This window comes from Physeter macrocephalus, chromosome 11, assembly GCF_002837175.3.
Source record: "Physeter macrocephalus isolate SW-GA chromosome 11, ASM283717v5, whole genome shotgun sequence".
NCBI lineage: Eukaryota > Metazoa > Chordata > Mammalia > Artiodactyla > Physeteridae > Physeter > Physeter macrocephalus.
Window position 1 is genome coordinate 104765716 of NC_041224.1, and position 23137 is coordinate 104788852.

A 23137-nucleotide genomic window follows, 5' to 3' on the forward strand; every position below is an offset into this window, starting at 1 on the left:
GGCCATGGCTCACGGGCCCAGCCGCTCCGCGGCATGTGGGATCTTCCCGGACCGGGGCACGAACCCGTGTCCCCTGCATCGACAGGCGGACTCTCAACCCCTGCGCCACCAGGGAAGCCCTTAAATGTTGTTTTCCTAAAAAAGCTCAGTACCTGCGCTCAGGATGATGTGTTCCAAACATGGTTCTCTGCTGCTCCTAAGTCGATGTCTTTTAGGCTTTGTTTAATTCCTGCAGAACCGTCTCCAGGTTTTTAAGTGGAGGTGTAGTAGTTGATTATGATGCTCCCACCTTGTCGGGGGAGCAGAGAGACAGAGCAGCCAAATATTGTAAGGAGCCTGATTCGGATTCTGGTTCTACATCTGCTTGCCTCTGTATCACCCAGCCCCACCGTGGTTTTTTCATGGCGTAGGGGTGGGATGGGGGCTGATGGGATGTCAGACACGTCAGCTCCACTGAAGCGTTAGATCCCATGGCTTGATTCCCCCAGACTGGAAGTCCCCTTCACTCACCCCCCAGTTTGAATTCAGCAAGTATCAATTCTTCATCCTCTGCTTTTCCCCACAGTCTTAAATAGTAGAGACTTTAATTTCTCTGATTCCTACCTGGCCATTACTTTAGAAAGCTGGCTCATAACCTTTTTGGAGGTCATGAACCCCTTTGACAAACTGATAGAATCTAGAGACCCTCCACTTAGAAAAATATAGAAACCACACAAATATATGTAAGCATGCTCATGGACCGCAGGATAGGAACTGTTCTCTAGAATGCAGGGAGAAATGCTCAGATCATAACAAAATTATTATTGTAAGTCTGTTTACTTCCTCTGCTCCTGCCCCCTCCCCCCACACACACACTTCAAAAATCCAGTTTTGATCTCTCATCCTCCAGTGCATCCCCTGCAGTGCTTGTGTCCTGGAGCTGGGAATTTCCTCAGTATGTAGAGGAGTCTCCAGGAGCTTCTGCGCTCAGGCTGTAACTGTGGTAAAGGTGGGAAAGGCACTGGGTGGGAGACAGTGCCCCCCAGGGAAACTCTGATGTCTCTTCTTGAGCTTCGGGCTTTCTGGTGCCGTCTCCCTTAGATGTTCTCATGCCCACTGACAGGGGAAACCTCTGGAAAGATTTTTCTCCTTTAGCCACTTGTCACCTTCCTAAAAGGTCAGCATGAGGGAAATACAACACTGCATTACCCCCCTGCCTGGCATCCTTGACCTTGCAGAAAGCCCAGTGAGCATTTTTAGATCCCTCATTTCCCCAGCCAGAGGCAGATCTGCGATATTTTATAGGGCACGGTCCACGTAAGGATGAGTGTAAAGGTTTGTTATCACTCATGACAGCTTTTGTAGTTCTCATAAAGCCTTGACGTAAGTAGTCAGTGAGGGCAGGAGGGGTGGGTCAGAGTCAGGCTGCGTCAGGTGAGGACCATGGCATTTCCAGGTCGTGAGGATCGATGGCACCCTGGACAGCCCTCCGTGCCTCAAGGTGATCCACAAGACGTTCGGCACACAGAACAGCAGTGCCACCATGATCTACTGCCGCCTGAGCGTGCCGGTGGAGTGCCACTCCTCCTTCAGTCACAGCCCGTGTCTGGACAGTGACGCTTTCCAGAAAAGGTGAGGGAGGAGCCTCCAGCTCTCAGAGGTGCTCAGCGTGTCTGTTGCAAAGTCGGCTTTCTGTCTGCCTCCTTCTCACTCTACCTCGGCACAACTAGAGCCCTGTGGGTAGGGTTCCCTCTGCTTTCGGTCAGGAAGACATGAGGATGGGTGTACACACGAGTGCATGCCCGTGCACGTGTGTGTGTGCAGTGTATAATTAGGGGACCAATCAAGCTTAACTGGGTCACATCCAGTGAACAAGTTTCTGTTCTTCCCAAGCTGTCTGAGTCCCTAGCCTCCTTGCAACCTATAATTTGTATGTTTTTGGAGTAAAAAGAATGTAAGTGCATGAGAGGGTGCAATCATTGTTGCCTTTGTGTGAAATTAGAAGCTTCTGTGTAAAAAAAAAAAAAAAGCGTCTGTAGGCAAATACTGCCTTCTTTGCATAACTGTGGCCAGTGTCCAACCCAGCAGCTGTGTGACTCATGAGTAATGTGACTTCCTCCTTCCTGATAAGGAATATATTCCTTGCTATCTTTCTTCCCTTAATGTCTATTTTTTATTGTTGATGTATATCTGGTCCGGGTTTCCTCTAGAGTTTTACTATCTACCAAGCTTTAAACAAGCAAAGCTGCTTAAGAGAACAGGATCATATATTCCAAGGTATCCCTGCCTACATTATTAGCATCTCCCAACCTCCCCCTAGCTCTAACTTACACCTGGGCTGAGAGACAAGAGTTGGAAGTCACAGCCCTGCCTGGTGGTATCAGGTTGCAAACGAACAAGTCCCAAGACCAAGTCAGGATCACTCATGTATAGGAAAGAGCCAGCTTCTTAAACTTGCCTTCATCATTAAAGGTAGATCAGTTGCCTGTCAGACTTGTGGGCTTCTCTATAGACCGGAAGAACTAAAACATGGATTTTTTTCCCCCCAGGAAACAGATGCAAGAAATACTCTCTCATACAACAACAGTAAGTAAATGTGCTCAATTATGGTTTTAATTATTTGATTCTTTGCCGTGCCTGGTAATATGCCCCCTACGGCAAAGATCTGTCTAGAGATCCTCTTTAATTGCCAATTACTCTGTCTTTTAATATCCTTCTTGATGCTTCCAGAACATATCTATGGCATTTCTCAAGTTGGGGAAAGAGAAACAGTTATTCAGTGCAAAACAGAACTCTACCTGGAGCTTCTAATTGGGCATCATTGTGTAATTGGTGCCTATTTGCCACCAGGGACCCAGCACTGCCTTTCTGATTGAATTGAACATCAGCTGGGGGAGAAAGGAGGGACTCCTAATGTAATCCTTTTGTTTGCTCTTTTATGTAAACTTCTATGAATCAATTCTCCCATCTCTCTGAGCAGTGCCAGGAATAATGTTGAAAGCAGTCAAATGAGAAAAAGGAGCAGGGAGCCAGCCCAGAAGATGGAGGCTGCTTTTGGTTCTTTTTCTTCAAGCTAGACAGTGGTCAGAAAGCAATGCTTCTTAATTTCTTTCTTTCTCGCATCCCTCTTTAGCACCTGACCAAAAACCACACACACACACACACACACACACACACACACACACACACAAATTCCTTTGGAAGAAATGCATATCACCCCTCCTAGAAAGTTATCCTGCAACCCCAGGTTCGTAGGTTAACTATCAAGAGTATGATTCTTGCAGCGGCATGTCACAGACTTACTATGTGCAGGGCACTACACAGAGCACACTGTATCACCTTCCTTCTTAAGTTTCACTGCAACCCCAGGAGATGAACAATATCATGTGCTCTGAGGCACAGAGAAGACAAATGACTTGTCCAAGGTCACATGATTAATAGCTGTCCGTGCCAAGATGCCAGCACAGGTGTGTCTGGCTGATGCTTTTCCAATCAAAAAGTAGAACAGACCACACATAAAAGGACTTCATTTGCACTACTGATACTATGTATAAAATATATAACTAATGAGAACCTACTGTATAGCTCAGGGAACTCTACTCAGGGAACTCAGCGCTCTGTGGTGACCTAAATGGGAAGGAAATCCAAAAAAGAGGGGATATATGTATATGTATGGCTGATTCACTTTGCTGTACGGTAGAAGCTAACACAATATTGTAAAGCAACTGTACTCCAAGAAAAATTTTTAGAAAAATAAGATACAATAGAAGCAAAATAGAAAAAAAGAATAAACGTGCTCAGTTTCATAAAGAAAATGATGAAGCAGTCACTTACCTCAGTGCTTTAGTTGTTATGATAACACAGTGATACAATTCACAAGTTGTTACAATGCCCACCAAGAATGGCTGTAATTTTCAGCCCTGCCTGTCAACTGAGTCTGATGACCCCACAAAGCACATTTGGCCACATTGTGGACTTTTTCTTTTGTAGCATCTTTTTCAAGACTTAAAAAAGCTTAGACTTCCTGCAGAATTGGAAAGTATAGCCTGAGTTCTCTAACCCCCGGCCCCCAGGGCAATTTCATTGCTCTTCTCTCTGAGGGCAAAGATGTGCCTGGCTCTCCCTAGCAGCCCTGGTACCCAGAAGAGGGTTAGGGTTCTGTGCTGACCATTCTGAGTGGCTGCCCCTGATCTCGGCATCAGCATCTTCTGGGCAGAGGGTGGTATATTAGATGCCTGATTTTTTAGGCTAAAGCACAACAGAAAAGCAAAAAATAAGGAAGCTAGATTCTCTCATCACCTCTTCACCCAGTCCAGAGTGTAGTGCAGTACACCCCCAGAACAGTGTGTGCTTTTTAAGAAAAGGGGACTGCTGCATAATTTCTGCCCCTTGAGCCCGCTCCCCGCAACAGGGGCGGGGGAGCTCACTCACGCCCCCCTGTGGTCTCTCCCCAGCAGTGCTACTACGCAATTCGCATCTTTGCTGGACAGGACCCCTCCTGCGTCTGGGTCGGATGGGTGACTCCCGACTATCATTTGTACAGTGAAAAGTTTGACTTGAATAAAAACTGTACCGTGACTGTTACTCTGGGGGACGAAAGAGGCCGGGTCCACGAAAGGTAAGAGGACTGCTGAGGGGTAGGGTTGGCCCTCCCCCAGCAGTCTTTTTCCCTTCCCCTCACACCCCAAAGAAGGAAACATCAGCCTCTATTATAAAGGGAAAATGAAGCACAGGCTTAAAATCCTTAAGTAAATGGCGGGGGTGGGGGAGGACTGTGGTGGGAGAAGTGTTATTAGCCAAAATAAAGGTCAGTTTCATCACGTGTATAAAACATGACCCAGGGATGGGAGATACAGATGGACAGTTGGGAAGCCTGGGCTCCCTCTCAGACTCCGTGATTTCTAGGCAAGCCCCAATTTCTACAACATCAGAACAAGACAGAGAAAAATCCCTGGGTTCTTGAGGGAAGTCAATTGCAGAAAATAAGAAGATGTACCACATCACACAGCAACTGATAACTCAGAACTTCTCATCCCCAAAGTCTGTAATGGCTGAAAGCATAAAGAACATAAAAGAGACATGGCAAATTTATAAATAATAACCACTGAATAGAAATTAGGGATCTTCAAGGAAAATGTTTTAGGCACACCCATACCCTCCCACTGGTCCATTGGTACTACCACCAAGGAAGGCTCTTTAGCCAGTGATGCCCCAGAAATGAACCAGCAGACCATGCCTTATTGCCACCTAAGTGAGATTTACTAGAGTCCTTGCCCATGTGGCAGGCTTGTATGGAAATGTAATAAGTTGTTTCTCATGACAACTTTATCCCTACAAAGTCAGGAATGTTTTGCTCTTCAGATGCTACTGGCTCATCAAAGGCCAAAGGCCAGAGGTCAGGCGCAGTTGCTCTTTCCTGGGGGACCATTGTTGGTGGGTGGTTAAGAGTACAGACTTTGGAAGCAAACTGCCTGCGTTTTAAACTGGGTTCCAGTACTTACTAGAGGTGTGATTTTGGACCTGTTACTTAACCTCCCTGGGTCTAAATTTCCTTATTTATAAAATGAGAATAATCTAATCTCACAGAGTGTTATGAGGGTTAAGTGAGATGATACATAGATAAGAGCCTACAACAGTGCCTCAACTCAAGTACTCAATAGACAGCACACTTATTACCATTACTGAATGTTCATCATGTTATGAGACCCAGAGTAGATGCTATAACCAGATGCAACATCTGGTCTGGTTAAAAGGAAAGTATGTGAAAGCAGTCGACCACCCCAGACTTTGCTCTTCAGCCAAAAGAACAAAAAGCACAGTCTCATCCCAGTTGGGTCTGTTGCTCCAGTTTGCTCGCTCTGCCATGCCAGACTGATTATTTTATTTATCTGAGCCTCAGTGACCACATTCATCGTGAAAATTAACTGACACATCGGCACCTAGCGTAAGACCCGGTAGATAGTCGGTGCTCAGTAACTCTTGGTTCTTTGTCTTGTGTGATAAGCAAACACAGGATCGATTTTCGGATGTTTTCAGGCATTTCAAACTTGGACCCTTTGAAATATGACAAAAGTGTGGCACTTCACACCCCTGCGGCTTCTGTACCTTATTAATTGAATTCTGTAGTCATTAGTGTACTTCGTACTTTAATCACTGAAAAGAAGCAACGACATCGCCACAGTTCAACCTTAGTGGAAATCTCGCAATGGCTATAACTCTTTGGAAGGAGCAATTGGCACCGGCCTTGCCTGAGGGCATTCACTCTGAGAAACCAGCCTGACTGGTGCCGTAGAGGAGAGTCAAGGGGAGGAGGTGAAGGAATGCTTACAAACGGGCTTTCTAGTTGTCTGGGAAAGTGATGGACTTCTAGAACCGGAAAAAACCTGGGAGAATTCTAATCAATGAGCCAGGAAACAAGCTGCCTGAACACTCTGCTCTTTGAAGCAGATCGAGTGCCACATTCCTAAACGGAGGGAATTCATTTAAGAAAAAAAAAATTATTCGGGGCTGATTGGAAAGCTTCATTGGAAGCGTTGGGGGCATTTCAATCCTGAGTCTTGATTCCAAACTGGCCCCGTCCAGATTCTGTGCCTTTTCCTCTCTCTGGCTCCTAGTGTGAAGCGCAGCAACTGCTACATGGTCTGGGGTGGGGACGTCGTGGCCACGTCCCAAAGAGCAAGTCGCAGCAACGTGGACCTAGAGATCGGCTGCCTCGTGGATCTGGCAATGGGCATGTTGTCCTTCTCGGCCAACGGGAGGGAACTCGGCACCTGCTACCAGGTAGGGGCGGCTCCTGGGGCCGTGACAGCAGCATTCCCGGCCTGGTGCTCGGGGCACAGCTCCTCGGTCTTCTCCATAGGTGGCATCCCCACCACAGCACATGGAGTTGATGTACCCACGTGGTCCAGTGCCATCTAGGAAGACAAACAAGGGTAAAGTGACTTCCTCTTGTTCAGAGAGGGAAAGATCTCATTTATTGGTTGATCAGAAATGCTGGTCCTCCTTGTAGAAGATAAGAAGGCTTTTCCTTGGTGATGGGCTCTAAAAGGTTATTTGTTGTTTCCATCAATATTTCTTGTGCAACTTTCATGTTACCTAGACACTAGATAAGATGCAAAGTTTAAAAGGTCAACAGAGATACTCCTCACTTTAAGAAACTTCTATGCTCAAAGTATAGACCTATGAAAACTGATTGATTTGCCAGGGAGTATTCCCTTTGCAATAAAAGGTTATTCTCATTCACTATGGCTTCTTTACAGGGTGCTTTAAAATGCATTTACATAAATAATTTATTTTCCTCTTTCATTGACTATGAACTTCGACAGAACTACTTGGGGAAGCCATTAATTATACCCACGTAGGTTTACCCGTCATTAACCACAAGAAGCCTAATCTCCTTTAAGCTTCATCTTTGATGGCCAAGTAAGCTTGGGAAATGCCACAAATTATATCCTCCTTTGGAAGTTTCACAGTTAGTGTTAGTACAAGAAAACTTTAAGAAAGGCTTCAGAAAGAAACCTAGCCAAGCATTTCTCATATTATTTCACCAAGAAGAGCTTTTTTTTTTTTTTTTAACAATTAGTAATATTCTATAAGCCTAGAGTTCTACAGAGCATATTATGAGACAGGCTAAGTTAGGAAGTCAAATTTCTGTATTAAACCTTCTTGACACTCCAAGGATAGAATGGAGAGCCTCATGTACGTGTGGATAGAGTGTTATCCGAGTTCAGAGAAGGAAGAGCCTGCTTCCATTGAGAGTGATCAAGAAAAGGTTTATTACAGAGAAATCTTGATTTTGAAACAAAGAATTCTTCCAGGTGGAGAGAGAGGAGTGTACTAGATTGAAAGAATGGCCCAAGAAGCGTAATGGAGACGGGGGCATAGTGTATGTTTGAGGAACGATGGACAGAATAGAATGGGTTACGGTTCATAGTAACAAATTTGGAAAGGTAGGGAGGTATTAGGAAGAAATGTGGAGCTCCTGAAGAGTTCTGACCAGGACACTGGCAGGCAGTGTCCAGGGAAGCTTACCCAACTACAGCAGATTAAAAGCATCCAGCTCCTGTGTAAATGGCTAAAACCCCAGATTCCAGAATCAGCCCCAGGTTACAGCCTCCGGGCTGAAAAGCCCCTTGGCAGCAAGTGTCTGAAATGTTAGGTGACCAAAATCAGATGGGCAGAGCCCTTCCTGGGGGCCAGGGACGGCCTGCTGGCGTGGCGGTCCTCTCCAGGACCTCCTGCAGTGGGTAGCCCCCTGCACACCTCCTCTTCCTCCTGGGAAGAAGTGGAATCATCACTACCACCCAGCAACTGGGACCCCACCAGCCGCTCCCAGAAAGAGGCCTCTGCAAAACCAGGCTTTGAAGCAGAAAGTAAGGTATTCTTCTGGTACTTTCTCATGATTCCACGTTCCCCTCCCCACCAGTACCGAGAGGAGGCTTATATACATTACTGCCGTCCTTCAGAATCCATTAGCTTTTTCCCATTAACTTTTGAAATGAGTTTGACTGAAGGATCCTCCCTGAGCTACAGAGAGCTCCAAAGCATCTAATCACTTTTAAGGTCCCTAAATAAATAAATAAATAACCCATGGCATTTGCAGCAGCAGTGACTTGCCTGCTTCAGGAAAGAGCCCATGACGGTGAGAAGATGTTACAACAGAGAGCAGAACACATTTGTATCCCATCTTTCACGGTAGTTCCTGGATGACATGGGGCTGGTCAGCTGTCTGAGCTGCATGTTGACACCTGCATCCCAGGATGCCTGGTGTGACTCCATGCGTATAAATCCTGACGACTCTGCTCAGGGGTCCAAACCCACTCCCACCCTGAGGTGGGGATGGGGAGGAGGTCGGGAGGCTCATACCCACCCAGCCCCCTTCTCATTCCCGTGAGACAGTAACGTGTCCAGCCATGCGTCTGGGCTCCCAGCAGTGGGATAATTGTTATTCTGCAGCTGTAGCCATTTTCATTTTTCAATTATCTCAAGAGGAGCAGGGCAGCAACATTTATATACTGGCTTTCCATTCAGAAAGGACCAGTAACCAAAATAATAAGAGGAGGATTCTCTCAAACAATGTTTCTAGACCTCCCCATTAAATACTGCTACGCAATTTGAAAAGCTTTTTCTGTCTCACTTAATGTAATCATGGGAGAAATTAGAAATACGATGTATGTTCAAGAGATACTCCTCAGTTACTGCCACTCCAGCCACGCTGCTCTGAGAGCAGAGCCAGCCGTGAGATTCAGACTTACCAGAGGGGTTACCTTTCAATTCAGGCTAGTTCCTATGCCCTGACCTTCACACATGATTAGAAATAGAATGTCTGTCATTGCGAAGACAAAACATAGCAGCCAATGATAAAAGGTACCTTAAACACAAGGGGAAGAAAGTCCATGGCACTTCGTGGCAGCCTCAAATCTGGGCTCACTACTTATTCCATTAGAATGCAGCCTCCCCTTCCAGAGTGTAAGCTCCTTTGAGGGGAGAGGCCATCTCTCAGGTTCACTGCTGCATCCCCTAACACATGAGACGGTACCTGGTACCTAGTGAGTGCTTGCTAAGTATTTATTATCAAACTGACCAACTCGGCTGGGAAGCCACTAGTTTTTTAATTTCTGCTTAACAAGTTACCACAAAATTAGCAGCTTAAAACAGCATCCATTTATCATTTCATAGTTCTCTAGATTTGACTGGGTTCTCTACCCAGGTTCTCACAAGGCCAAAAATCAAGGTGTCGGCTGGAATGAGCCGTCTCTGTCCTGAGGCTCTGGGTAGAATCCCCTGCGAGCTCATTCACGTTGTCGGCAGGATCCAGTTGTGGTTGTAGGCTGAGGTTCCAAAGTCCCCGTGTTCTTGCTGGCCAACCCCTCTCTGCTTCCAGAGGTGCCCACATTCCCTCTCACGTGGCCCCTTCCATCTTCAAAGCCAACAAGGGCGCATCTGGTTCTTCTCGGGCTTCAAGACTCTCTCTGATTTTCCCTTCTGCCCCCAGCAGGAGAAAACACCTGCTTTTTTTAAGGGCTCTTGCAATTGGATTAGGCCCACAAGGATATTCTGTCTATCTTAAGGTCAGCTGGTCAGTAGCCTTACTAACATCTGCAGAAACACTTCTGCCCTGTGACATACACGATCAGGGGACTAACCCCAGGGGTCAGGAGGGCCGTCTAGTAGTCCGTTTAGCACACCACCAGTTGCAGTTTCTCTCCTTATGTACACCCATCAGGAGCTCACCCTTGTGTGTTCTTGTTATTTTAGTGATTGAAGAGACGTTTCTGTTGTTCATCGTGGTGGAAGTGTACTCTGCACGGTAGAAATAAACCCCTCCCAGGGCACCCATCCTAGATGCTTTCAAGGACCTCCTCTCTGCAAGGAGGTTTGAGGAGGGCCCTGGCATTTGACTGGGTAGTTTATGAAGTTTGCAGAGACCATTCCTGAGGGACCTAAAAACGTACCACCCTCTTCAGCCTGTCGCTCCCTATACTGGTACAATTTAGCTCAGCAAAGAAAACCTCTGGCTGCATGCATTTCTCTCTCTCTTCACCTGGCTGGTCCAGGTGAAGTTTTCTCAGCTGCCAGACCTCTGCTTGCTTCAAGTTGCCATGACTTGAGGGACACACATTGTTCTAGATGTTACCTATTGGGTATTTGAGAAATCTGGGGCCAGACCAGAGATGACTCTTGCCTTGTGGCCAAAGTCACACAGCATCAAATCAGAATTTCCCATATGTGTCTCTCACCCGTAAACCCAGATCCTGGCACAAAGAAGGTATGTGATAGGCACTAAATAATTGTTGAATGTCCTTACCAAAGCTTATTTCAGACATAGCCTAGGCAGTTCTAGCAGCCCCCTCCCTACCTGTTGGTTTTACTGGCATCATCCCTTCATATCATCCATGGGTACCTGAAGCATCAGGTAAAAGCAAATGTTTTATCTGAAACGTTAAGCCCACTACAGTGTGCTCAGATGACATGTGCTGGGTGCATGCCTGGGGTCTAACCAGTCTGGCCTCTTCATCGTGAGCAGATGATAGCACTGGACCAGACAATCTTTTAAGTCACTTCCAGCCATAAAAATGTGGGTTTATAATTCTTATGTCTAAATGCATTGAGGAAGTTCATTATTTACAAAAGCCCGTAACAAATATCCTAGCAGAAAGGAAAACTGCTCTATTCATTTTCTGTTGCCTGATAACAAATTAGCACAAACTCAGTGACTTAAAGGCATTCATTTATTGTCCCACAGTGTCCATGGGTCCGGAGTCAGGGCACAGCTTAGCTGGGTCCTGTGCTCAGCATTACACAAGGCTGCAGTCAAGGTATCAGCCAGGCTGCATTCTTTTCTGGAGCTCGGGGTCCTTTTCTGAGCTCACATGGTTGTTGGCAGAATTCATTTGCTTACATTTGTAGAACTAGGGCTCCATTTCTTGCTGGCTGAAGCCAGGGGCCAACCACTCTGAGCCCCATGAGACCCCCTGGAACTCCTGTCACATGGCCCTCTGACAACATGGCAGTTTACTTCTCCGAGGCTATCTGGACCATCTTCCTCTCCCATCTGCTGAGATGGAGTCTTCTACAGTGTAACCCAATCAAGGGCATGACAGTCGCTTTTGCATATTCTGTTTGCTGGAAACAAGGCAGAGTTTCTAGGAGAGAGGATTGTACAAGGGGGTGACTCATTGGGGGGCACTTTTAGGGTATGTTCCCAATACCCAGCAGCCCCTAATGTGATGGGTCGGGAGAGTTGCAAGAATGTCCTAATGTCTGAATTGACGTGACAGTAGCTACGGTTAGGCACTGGGTCTCTGGGAATTTCTGAGCAGTGGACGATCAGCAGCCAGATAACTGCCCTCTTTCAGCTCAAGTTGGAGTGAGGGTGTTGATTGAAACACCCATGACTTAGCCCCCTATGATTTTATAATTCTGGGCAAACATCTGGATTTGTTTTGGTTTCCAGGTGGAGCCCAATACCAAAGTGTTTCCAGCGGTCTTCCTGCAGCCCACAAGCACCTCTTTGTTTCAGTTTGAACTTGGGAAGCTGAAGGTATTTATCTGTCCCCTTGTCTAATGTCTGTGACATGAGAGGGCATGCTGACCATTAGGAGGAGAAGCTCAGGCCTGAGAAAACCAGGAATCTGTCGCCTCTTGCTTCTCATATGCCTCCCAAACTTCTACACTTCCATGTGAAATTCATGCAACAGTAAATAGGTTTCCATTTTCCCCTTCTCCCAGTTCTGTTGAGTACCGAAAGAATTAATGAATGTTCACATAACCCATCATGTCAGGGCTTCATTGATGCTGGTGAAGCATCATTGGTCCATCATTGGGACCAATGATTGGGACCATCATTGGGACCAATGATTGGGACCATCATTGGTCCCTGGATGCATTTGTCTCTTTTTAATGTATGCTCATCCTTTTGGTTATCATGGGCCAGGTGCCTTGTCCAGCCACTGAGCATCTCTGTGTTGCACGTGTGTTCTCCTCCCTGATGCCTTTCTGCCTTGCCCCAGAACGCCATGCCCCTGTCGGCAGCCATATTCAAGAGTGAAGAGAAAAACCCCATCCCTCAGTGCCCACCACGGCTGGACGTCCAAACCATCCAGCCCGTCCTCTGGAGCCGCATGCCCAGCAGCTTCCTGAAGGTGGAGACGGAGCGGGTGAGCGACCGCCATGGCTGGGTGGTGCAGTGCCTGGAGCCCCTACAGATGATGGCGCTCTACATCCCCGAGGAGAACAGGTAGTGGAGGGGCACCAAAGAGGAAGGGCCGGGCCCGGGAGGCAGGGAAGCAGTACCCAGCAAACCCAGAAGGGAAGGAGGAGCGTCCTCATTGGCAAAGGGCCCAAGATGACCGCTGATTTTGCCCCGAAGCCTCGGTTTCTCTTCTTTCCCTTCCCCACTTTGAGTATTCACTCAGAAACAGCATGATGTTCACAATGATGTGCCTGCCACGGGGCTTTCACTGTAGCTCCGAGTACCTGCCCTCAGGGATATTTCCATGCGTTTACTTCAAAACCCTAGCGTGGCTCAGAAATACATGTTATTGATGGCAAGAAGGGACAGAATGAGGCATGCCTAGCTTGCTTGGAGAACCAAGAAGCAGGCTCCTGGACCCCACTCTTTAAGAGGTGCTCCTGGATTATGGCCTAGATTCAATTCCAGCGCTATCGCTTTCTGGCTGCGTGGCCTTGAGTGAGTTACTCATGCACTCCAGGCCTCAGTCTTAACATCAGTACAGTGAGATCAATGCCCACCCAAAGGGATTGCTGAGAGAGAAAAAAAATGAAGTTGTGTAGGGAAAATCTAGTTCCCTTTCTGTACATAGAAAAAATTAAGTAAGTTTTCTTTGTATGGATGTTATTACCCCTTGATCTCTTGGACTGGAAAAATAAAGCAATAGAGGATGGAGGTATTTGACACCTGCATAGCTCACATTTAGGTACCCCACTGGGTCATGGTCAGAAGGACAGGCTAGGGTAGGGAGACCAGGAGACCAGCCAAGTAAGGCAATTGCAAAGTGTCCTCAGCTTCTCAGTGGGGAGCAAGACAAGATGGAAAAATCTAAGCAGAAGTCAGAGCCCCGGCTCCCCGCACACAAGGGGATAATGCACAGCAAATAGATCTTTACAGTCAGGATGGAGAAAGGGAACTGGCCACCTGACTACGCCAACTCATCACAGGTTGGAAGGCATTCCCTGTCTGGACAAGAGCGCGGGTGTGTGTTTGTTTTCAGGAAAAGGATAGCCCCGTGTCTGATGGTAAACTGGAGATTACATAGATGAGGCAGATGGTAAATTGATGGGAGGGCTTTAGCTACGTCTTCTGAGGGGCTCTTACATCAGGAGACAGAGGATCCCCCTGAGCCTACAAATAAGAGGACCAAGTCACCTGTCATGTACTGAATGTTTTCAGTTCTGAGTTGGGTTTTGCCCTAATAATAGGGACTTTGATATTTGGTAAGCTAGTGTCTTTTAAGTCTTAACAGACTTTTGAGACCCTCATAGTTAGAAATGGTGGATTATCAGGAGCTGGGATACGGACCCAGAACTGGGAGACGAATGATAACCTGTAAGAGACTCCTCCAGGCTTCTACCTGCTCTGCCTTCCTCGGCTCCGGTGAGATCCGTGGCGATTCCGAGGGTAAGCGCTCGGCTGAATTCTGGCACGGTTTTCTCCGCATGGAGCGGTTGATTGTTTGTCTCCTCCTCAGGTGTGTGGACATCCTGGAGCTCTGCGAGCAGGAGGACCTCATGTGGTTCCATTACCACACGCTGAGACTCTACAGCGCCTTGTGCGCCCTGGGAAACAGCCGGGTGGCTTACGCCCTGTGCAGCCACGTGGACCTCTCCCAGCTCTTCTACGCCATTGACAACAAGTACCTCCCTGGCTTCCTTCGCTCCGGCTTCTATGACCTGCTCATCAGCATCCACCTGGCCAGCGCTAAGGAGAGGAAGCTGATGATGAAGAATGAGTACATCATCCCCATCACCAGCAGCACCAGGAAAATCCGCCTGTACCCGGACAAGTCCAAGAGGCATGGGCTCCCTGGGGTGGGCCCGAGGACGTGCCTCAAGCCAGGGTTCAGGTTCTCCCCCGCCTGCTTCGTCATGACCAGCGAGGAACACCAGAAGCAGAGCCCCGAGATCCCCTTGGAGCTTCTCAAGACGAAGGCGCTGAGCATGCTGACGGAGGCAGTGCGGTGCAGTGGGGCTCACATCCGGGACCCCGTCGGGGGGTCCGTGGAGTTCCAGTTTGTGCCTGTGCTGAAACTCATCGGAACCCTGCTGGTCATGGGGGTGTTTGACGATGACGATGTTCGGCAGATCCTCCTTCTCATCGACCCCTCCGTGTTTGGGGAGCACGGTGGGGACACACAGGGCGGAGCAGAGAAGGAGGAGGTGACCCAGGTGGAGGAGAAGGCTGTGGAGGCTGGGGAAAAGGCCAGCAAGGAGGCTCCCGTCAAAGGCTTGTTGCAGACCCGATTACCGGAGTCCGTCAAGCTGCAGGTAACTCGGGGCAGCCAGCATCCTGCCCTTGGAAAGAGCCGGGGAGGGAGACAGTGCAGCCTGGTGGTGACGCCAGGACTGTGGGCATTGGCTTGAATGTGGAGTGTAGCAGAGATGCTCAGGGAGAGCGCCCACTGGTCCTGCTTGTTTCTGAGCTGGAGGGTACTCCCTAAGTCTCCCCAAACCAAAACGAAAATACCAGCCCTCGTCAATAAAGCATGTGCTTTAGAACTGTTTTTCTGGTCCCAGTGATGGATTTTCCCTGATCTTCTCTCCTACCCTTTGGGACTAAAGCGCTCATTTGAGACATCTTGTCTGGAGACGGGGAGGAGCCTTTGGCCATGGAGTTGACCAAAGGAACTAGCTTGTAGAATGACCACACTCATCACCTGCTCTCATTTGTTGCCGTGCTCCGATCACAAGCCTGACGTGAACATGTTACACTGGCACTCAAAGAAAATGCCACCTGAGCTAGGAGTCCTGCCCACTTAGAGCTGCCCCCTCGTGCAGCTTAGTCTTACCAGATGTGAGCTCGCATCAGTGATGCACTGAAGAGGATGGTGACTTTTGTCTTCTCAGCACTGAGAAGAGAGAAATGAAAACAAATAGAGGAGAAATTAACACAACACTGTAAATCAACTATACTTCAATAAATTTTCTAAAAAGTAAAAAAAGAGAAAAGAAAAGAAATAGAGGAGAGCAATTTATCTTAGTGGAGTGACCCTGGTTCAGGCATCCCTGGATTTCAATTCCTGCTCCTCAGCCACTTACTAGCTAAATAAATTTGCCAAGTCAGTAGCCCATCAGTCTTGGCTTTATGATTTGTAAAATGTGGATGATGATATGGTAAAACATAATATTAAAATGTGTTTTTAAAAAATATAATTTGAAACATTTTAGCATAAAATATATTATAAAAAATAATCTGCAGTCGAAGCTCTGTTATCCAATATGATGGGATTGGTAGGTGGGCATTTCATCAGAACATTGAATATAGAAGAGAAGCATAACAAATTTTACATATGTACCTTAAATATTTTATTAAAACATAGAAATGTGCTATTCTGATGGAGGACCAAGACCTCTTCTTTTTTTTTTTTTTATTTAAATTAATTAATTAATTATTTTTTAAAAAGTTGTTACCTCAAGACAAATGAAAATGAAAACAAAAAGTACCAAAACCTATGGGATACAGCAAAAATGGAAGAGGGCAGTACATTGCAATAAATGTTTACATTAAAAAAAAAGGAGAAAGATCTCAAATAATCTATACCTCAAGGAGCTAGAAAAAGAACAAACCAAGCCCAAATTTAGCAGAAGGAAGGAAATAAATATTAGAGCAGAAATAAATGAGATAGAAAGCAGAAAAACAATAGGAAAATGTCAAAACTAAGAGTTGGCTTATTTTATTGTAACTTTTCTTAACTCTCAAATTAAGAAAATAAGTGTGCCTGCAGTAGCCAGTTTAATTGAAGCAGGTATCTATATCCACATGATTTGGGGCAAGACCTCTTCTTTAATGTGAGTCCCTGACTGGCACATAGAGTCCTCTCTTTTCCATGGATAATAACTGTCATGCACCATCTATGATTACCACTTTGGGGTCGTTAAGGTAGGCTGCAGATTTAGAGGTAATTGAAAGCAACCTGAGTGCAAAATGCTTCTAGATTTTTATGATTTCCCCCAACTTTTTATAGTTGTCTAACTCACACTCAATTTTAGCATTTTTTTAAAAAAAAACTCGCCTTTCACAGATGTTCCCTAGTCATTCAGCTTAGTTTTCCTATTTCATTCACCCACATGACTTTAAATGTTGTAATTATAATCACAAGTAGGACGAGCATAAGCTCTGGGTCCCAGTTTACCTGGCTGGAGCAGAGGTGTGCAGATGTGCAGAGACTGTCCTGCTAGGTGACAGCACCCCACCACCAGGGGCCTTGTCTGTGCCCAGACACACTGGAGAGTGTTCTTTAGTCACATGTGATGGGTTAAGTGGAGGTGGGTAAATAGAACTTCTGCTTTAGTAAAAATATGAGGAACACACATAAAGTATGGCAAGTGCCTGGCAGTGTCTGGTAAATAGCTAGTGCTCTATAAGGTATGGCTATTTTTTTCTTATTAGTATAAATTCTAATGATGATAAGATTAGTTATAACAACTGATCATAGAAAAACAGTGCCGATAAACAAAAACAATGAAAGATGGGGAGGGAAGCAGAAGTCTCGCTTTCCCATCATCCAGAACCAGAAGATGTCAGGAAGGAGACCCAGTGCTCATATGTACCATTCAGTGGTGGTTTCTTTGTGTGTGTGTGTGGTACGCGGGCCTCTCACTGTTGTGGCCTCTCCCATTGCGGAGCACAGGCTCCGGACGCACAGGCTCAGCGGCCACGGCTCATGGGCCCAGCCGCTCCGCGGCATGTGGGATCTTCCTGGACCAGGGCTCGAACCCATGTCCCCTGCATCGGCAGGTGGATTCTCAACCACTGTGCCACCAGGGAAGCCCAGTGGTGGTTTCTCTACTGAGCTTAGAGCCCTGGGAAAACGCTCTCCTACATGCTATTCTCTGTCTCCACAGGCAGACATGCTCTGTGTTTAATGAGCTCATTTTCCTGTTGTTCTCCCGGCTCAGTGGTAAAGAGCTGGGCTCTGGGTTCAAGTACCAATCCAGAGTCATCCAGAAATGGCCAACTTGGATTCCAGTAATAGCTCTATGATTACTGTGTGACACTGGGCAAGTCCTTAAATTGCCTAAGTCTCAGTGTTACCATCTGTAGAATGGGGATGATAGCCGCTTCACCAATGTACATGAAGTATTATTATATTCACGTGTGTGTACACTTTTGCAGATGTGTGAGCTCCTCAGCTATCTCTGTGACTGTGAACTGCAGCACCGGGTGGAGGCCATCGTGGCCTTTGGTGACATTTATGTCTCCAAGCTCCAGGCAAATCAGAAGTTCCGTTACAACGAACTCATGCAGGCCCTGAACATGTCTGCGGCCCTGACTGCTCGGAAGACCAGGGAGTTCCGCTCACCCCCGCAGGAGCAGGTGAGAAGCCCCTCCTGAGCCTCCATCCCATTGCTAGAGAAGAGCTTGAACCCGATGAAGCAGGGTACACAAAGCCTTCATGGGAGGTTGAAAGACCCCGGCCAGCACCAGGAGACAGGCTAGTCCTGTGCTGAGACAACTGGGAAGCCTCGGCCAGCTGTCTTGTGTGGAAAGATAACCTTCCAAAACCACACAAAGAGCCAGGCTTCGTCCTTTCCGTTGCTCGCTCATGCCACCACTCCTGTCTCTGTTAGGATCCAGCTTCTACCCCTTAGAAGCATTTCTGTCCAGTCCTTCCAGAAGTCACTACTCTCCATCAGAGATCAACAGAATGTGGTCCGCATTTCCTGATTCGTGAGGGTGGGTGCACAGTCTTCCTTGACCGAGACCCTCTGGAATCCCCCCACCCCAGCCCCAGGAAGTCTGGAGGGCACGACATGGATGAGGGAGTCCTCTCCTGGGATGTGTTGTCTCCATTCTTTGCGGTACCCCACCTCGTAGTCAGCCTCATCCAGGTTGAAAGGCTGCTTTGAAAAGAATGAAAATCCTGGTGAGAAACTTGCAGATGAGGGAGGGACAGCTTGTAAAATAATAGTCTCCATTCGTCGCCACTGCTCGGCTGCTCACATATATCCTGCAGGCCATTTGTCACAGCTCCCTCAGTTTCAAAAGAGAAGATAGATCTTGCAGTGCAGAAGTTCATTTTTTGTCGTCGAAACCAAATCTTTGGATCTTACATATATTTAATAAGCAGCCTATCCATAAATTGTTGTCGAAATAGTTACCACCATTTTGTAACAATGGCGAGGCCACCACAGCATGGTCCAATTATGTTCCTAAAACCTATTTTATAGGCTATAGATACTTATATTGGCTTAAAAATGAACCACCTATCTTGCCTTTTTAAGATTCCTTTGAATGATACTGGCCTTGATAAAGAGCAGACAGGGCTTCACATCTCTTTGCTAGAGGAAAATGCAAAGGCCCTGTGGATTGGTGGGAGCAGATACTTTGCACTGTGCTGAGGAAAATGCAGTGAGTGTGAATTATTCTTGAAGGCTCTACAGATGTTGTCAGGCTGCTTTTAGACTGGCAAAAGCTGCGAACATTCCGTTTCACTGGGCAGATGCTGACTTGTATTTGTGAAAAATGGGAAGGTGGATGAAGTGGTGATTAAATCACGGCTGTTGGCTTCAGAGCCTGGCTTCCTATTCCGGCTCCACCATCACTCACCGGATAGTCTTGGGCTCATTACTTCTCTTTGTCTCTCAGTCTCTTCAGGCTGCAAAATGTGGATCATGTTTGTGAGAATCCTATGAGATCATTCATTTAGATTGCTTAGCAGGAAATCTGTCAGGTAGTAAACATTCTGTAAGTACTACAGGCTATCATTAGTTTTAGTGTCAGAGGTATTTGCATTCGCCTCATGCCATGTTCTATGACCGTCTGTCAGTGAGCCAGTGACTAGAGTTTACGCATGTTTTCTGACATCTCCTTAAGCCAGCTGGGACTGGGTTGTCCATCTGACACTGTCATCCCCATAGACACAGCTCATGGTCCTGGATCCTAGAAGGGCCCTGCTGGCTCCACCGTCTTCTTGCCCCATTCTGCCTCCTTATCTTCTCTTCTGTCATCTTTGGGACCTACCATCACTCCTTCTTTAGCCTTCTGGACAATCCTCTGAATGATCATTTCAGACCCATTTCAGAAGTCTGTATCTCAAGAACTTGAACAGACCTCAGAATCCCTGGAAGGCTGAATGAAACACAGATTGCTGGTCCCACCTCTAGGGTTTCTAATTCAGTAGGTCTAAGGTAAGGCCTGAGAATTTGCATGTTTAGCAAGTTTCTAGGCTATGCTGATGCTGCTGGTCTAGAAATGAAATAAAAGCAGGGACCCTGTTACCAAATTCAGCTGTCCCATCTGCCACCCCTCCCAGAGTATTCATTTCTAGAAGGAACCTACCCATAGAACTTTCTAAGTAAGAATTTAATATTGATAAAGGATATGGAGGATTTCAATTTCAGGGCAGAGGAATGCAAAATCACTTGGAAAATAGGATACATAGGAATTAGAATTTTAAAACAGTGATAGGATTACCTCATTCTTCTGTAACCTGTGAGGATAAAATAGAGGTTTTCAGCCCTATATCCGTACACTATTCAGAGAGATGAAAAAAACATACTTGGGGGATGTAACTAAGTACAAAAGTAGGTAAAGCGAAGATTAGTCCAGTGATTGTTGGCAAATTAGCCAGGCACAGTTCACAAGCCTTTCACTTTGAAAAGGACTTTCATTAAAGGGTATGACCTAACAGAAAATTCAGTTCACTCCCCTTTTGGTTACACCCTGAGGGCTGATGGACCGCTTGCTTCCTAAGTGTTCCAACAAAAGAAAGATCATTCAGTAAGAAATTAACTTTCAGAGTCTTGAAATCAGACCTTCAGATCTGATTTTTATTTCATAAACAACCCATCTATATATGTTGCTGATAAAATTACCATAATTTAACATTGTGGAACAACCACAAAAATTACTTTTCAAACCTGTTTTATCAATATTATTTTATTACAAACAATACCTCTACCTTCTGCCAAAAACTTGTTTGCAGTAGAAGCTTTGAAAAAGGATCTTCCTAACAATATTAAATAAGGTTCATGGTTTAATAAATGAGACTGTAAATATTTTTCACCTAGATATCCTAAACAAAAGTAGAAAATACCCCTTTGCCTGGTGTTTGGGTTACTCTGCCTGACACAGCAAAATGGACAAGATTACCTCTAGCTATTACTTCAGTGCCTCCAGATATTCACTAACCTGGGGTCATGGGTCTGTGGAAGAATTTAGACATCCAGAAATCTGAGTGACAGCTTTATTTTCACCAACTTTTCATTAATTTCTAAGAGCATTTCTTTCAATTATTGATATAGGCAGCAAAGCAAGTACCTAACCTTGTCACCCACAGAAATTACGTATATTTTCTTATCATATTACAGAGTTCTAATACCTTGAAATATCATTTACATTCATCACTATTTCAAGATCACAGTGCATGTGAGACCTGCTGCTAGATCTTTTTGTATATATGTTACTGTATCACAAATTTGTTTTTTATCATCTTGATAACTAGATTGCAGTTTAATTGTTTCTCTTTGTAATCCTCTATATTTTGCTTTAGGTATTTAAAATATTAATCTGAGAAAAAATCCATGGGTTTCACTAGACTGTCAGAGTGGTCCATGGCACAGAAACAGTTAAGCATCTCTGACACAAAACTATAGAGGAAAAGATGACAGGCTGGCTGCAAAACATAAAATTTACATGACAAAAAAAATTCTGTAAATAAAATTAAAAGCTCACTAAAAATTGGGAAATGTATTTGGAATATATATTACCAAGAGTTAATAAACTGCAGATGTGCAAAGCACTCACTGATTAATTTTTAAAAAGATAATCATACAACAGAAAAATGGAGGAAGAACATGGATGGAAAATATATAAACTGTGAGATAAAAACAGTCCTTCTGTGTGGAAAAACAAAGTTCAACCTCATCAATTAAATGCAAATTAAAGCAACAGAGGGCTCCCCTGGTGATGCAGTGGTGAAGAATCCACCTGCAAATGCAGGGGACATGGATGCGAGCCCTGGTCAAGGAAGATCCCACATGCCACGGAGCAACAAAGCCTGGGCACCACAATGACTGAGCTTGCACTCTAGAGCCCACAAGCCACAACTACTGATCCCACGCTCCACAACTACTGAACACCGTGCACCCAAGAGCCCGTGCTCCACAAGAGAAGCCACTGCAATGAGAGGCCCGCACACTGCAACGGAGAGTGGCCCCGGCTCGCCGCAGCTAGAGAAAGCCTGCGCACAGCAATGAAGACCCAACACAGCCAAAAATAAATAAATAAAATAAATTAATTTTTTAAAAAAAGATTAGGGCTGTTTTAAAAAAATGAAAAATAAATTAAAGCAACAGAGATATGACATTTTTCACCCATTAAATTGGAAACTATTTGAAAATATGTTAACTCTCACTACCATAATGGAGATGGCAAAGTAATACACACTCTTGTATAAATTTGGTATTAATGCAAATTGTTGTGAGCTTTCTGGAGGGCAGTCTGGCAATTAATATCAAAAGCCATTAAAATGGCAGTTCCAGTTGGAATTACTGGGTGGTGCATGCCAACGTGACTGCTGGTAGTGAGAGGTGCTTGGGTCATGCAGAGGCCTGTGGACTTTGCAACGGTCCCACAGAGACTTTGACGTAAGAAGAGGCCATGCAGCTGGGAGGGTCTTGGTGCTCCAGCCGGGTGTCAGGCCTGAGCTGCCGAGGTGGGAGAGCTGAGTCCAGGATGTTGGACGACCAGAGACCTCCCGGCCCCATGTAATATTAATCAGCGAGAGCTCTCCCAAAGATCTCCATCTCAACGCTAAGACCCAGCTCCACCCAACGGGCAGCAAGCTTCAGTGCTGAATGCTCCATGCCAAACAACTAGCAAGACAGGAACACAACCCCACCCATTAGCAGAGAGGCTGCCTAAAGTTATACTAAGATCACAGACACCCCAAAACACACCACCAGACGTGACCCTGCCTACCAGAGGGACAAGATCCAGCCCCACCCACCAGAATACAGACACCAGTCCCCAACTGCCAGGAAGCCTACACAAACCACTAAACCAACCTCACCAAGTGGGGCAGGCACCAGAAATAAGAGGAGCTACGAACCTGCAGGCTGGGAAAAGGAGAACCCAAACACAGTAGGTTAAACAAAATGAGAAAACAGAGGAATATGCGGCAGGTGAAGGAGGAAGGTTTTTACCCACCAGACCAAACAAATGAAGAGGAAATAGGCAGTCTACCTGAAAAAGAATTCAGAGTAATGATAGTAAAGATGGTACAAAATCTCGGAAATAGAATGAAGAAAATACAAGAAACGTTTAACAAGGACCTAGAAGAACTAAAGAGCAAACAAACGATGAATAACACAATAAATGAAATTAAAAATACTCTAGAAGGAATCAATAGCAGAATAACTGAGGCAGAAGAACAGATAAGTGACCTGGAAGATAGAATAGTGGAAATAACTGCTG

The 23137-nt window shown here is 45.9% G+C and overlaps 1 protein-coding gene across 12 annotated transcripts in view; it reads left to right on the top strand.

Moving 5' to 3' along the window:
- The window catches only part of RYR3 (ryanodine receptor 3), a 570442-nt gene that overhangs the window by 371456 nt on the left and 175849 nt on the right, over positions 1-23137 (top strand). For 9 of the 12 annotated variants that reach the window (XM_055088336.1, XM_055088341.1, XM_055088340.1 and 6 more), the window contains 8 exons: positions 1436-1611; positions 2529-2565; positions 4434-4597; positions 6594-6759; positions 11936-12022; positions 12492-12718; positions 14190-14985; positions 17834-18034. In XM_055088336.1, the coding sequence (XP_054944311.1) occupies positions 1436-1611; positions 2529-2565; positions 4434-4597; positions 6594-6759; positions 11936-12022; positions 12492-12718; positions 14190-14985; positions 17834-18034 (1854 nt within the window). The remainder of the gene's footprint in view (positions 1-1435; positions 1612-2528; positions 2566-4433; positions 4598-6593; positions 6760-11935; positions 12023-12491; positions 12719-14189; positions 14986-17833; positions 18035-23137) is intronic. The other 3 variants (XM_055088338.1, XM_055088339.1, XM_055088346.1) reach the window with 1 other exon arrangement.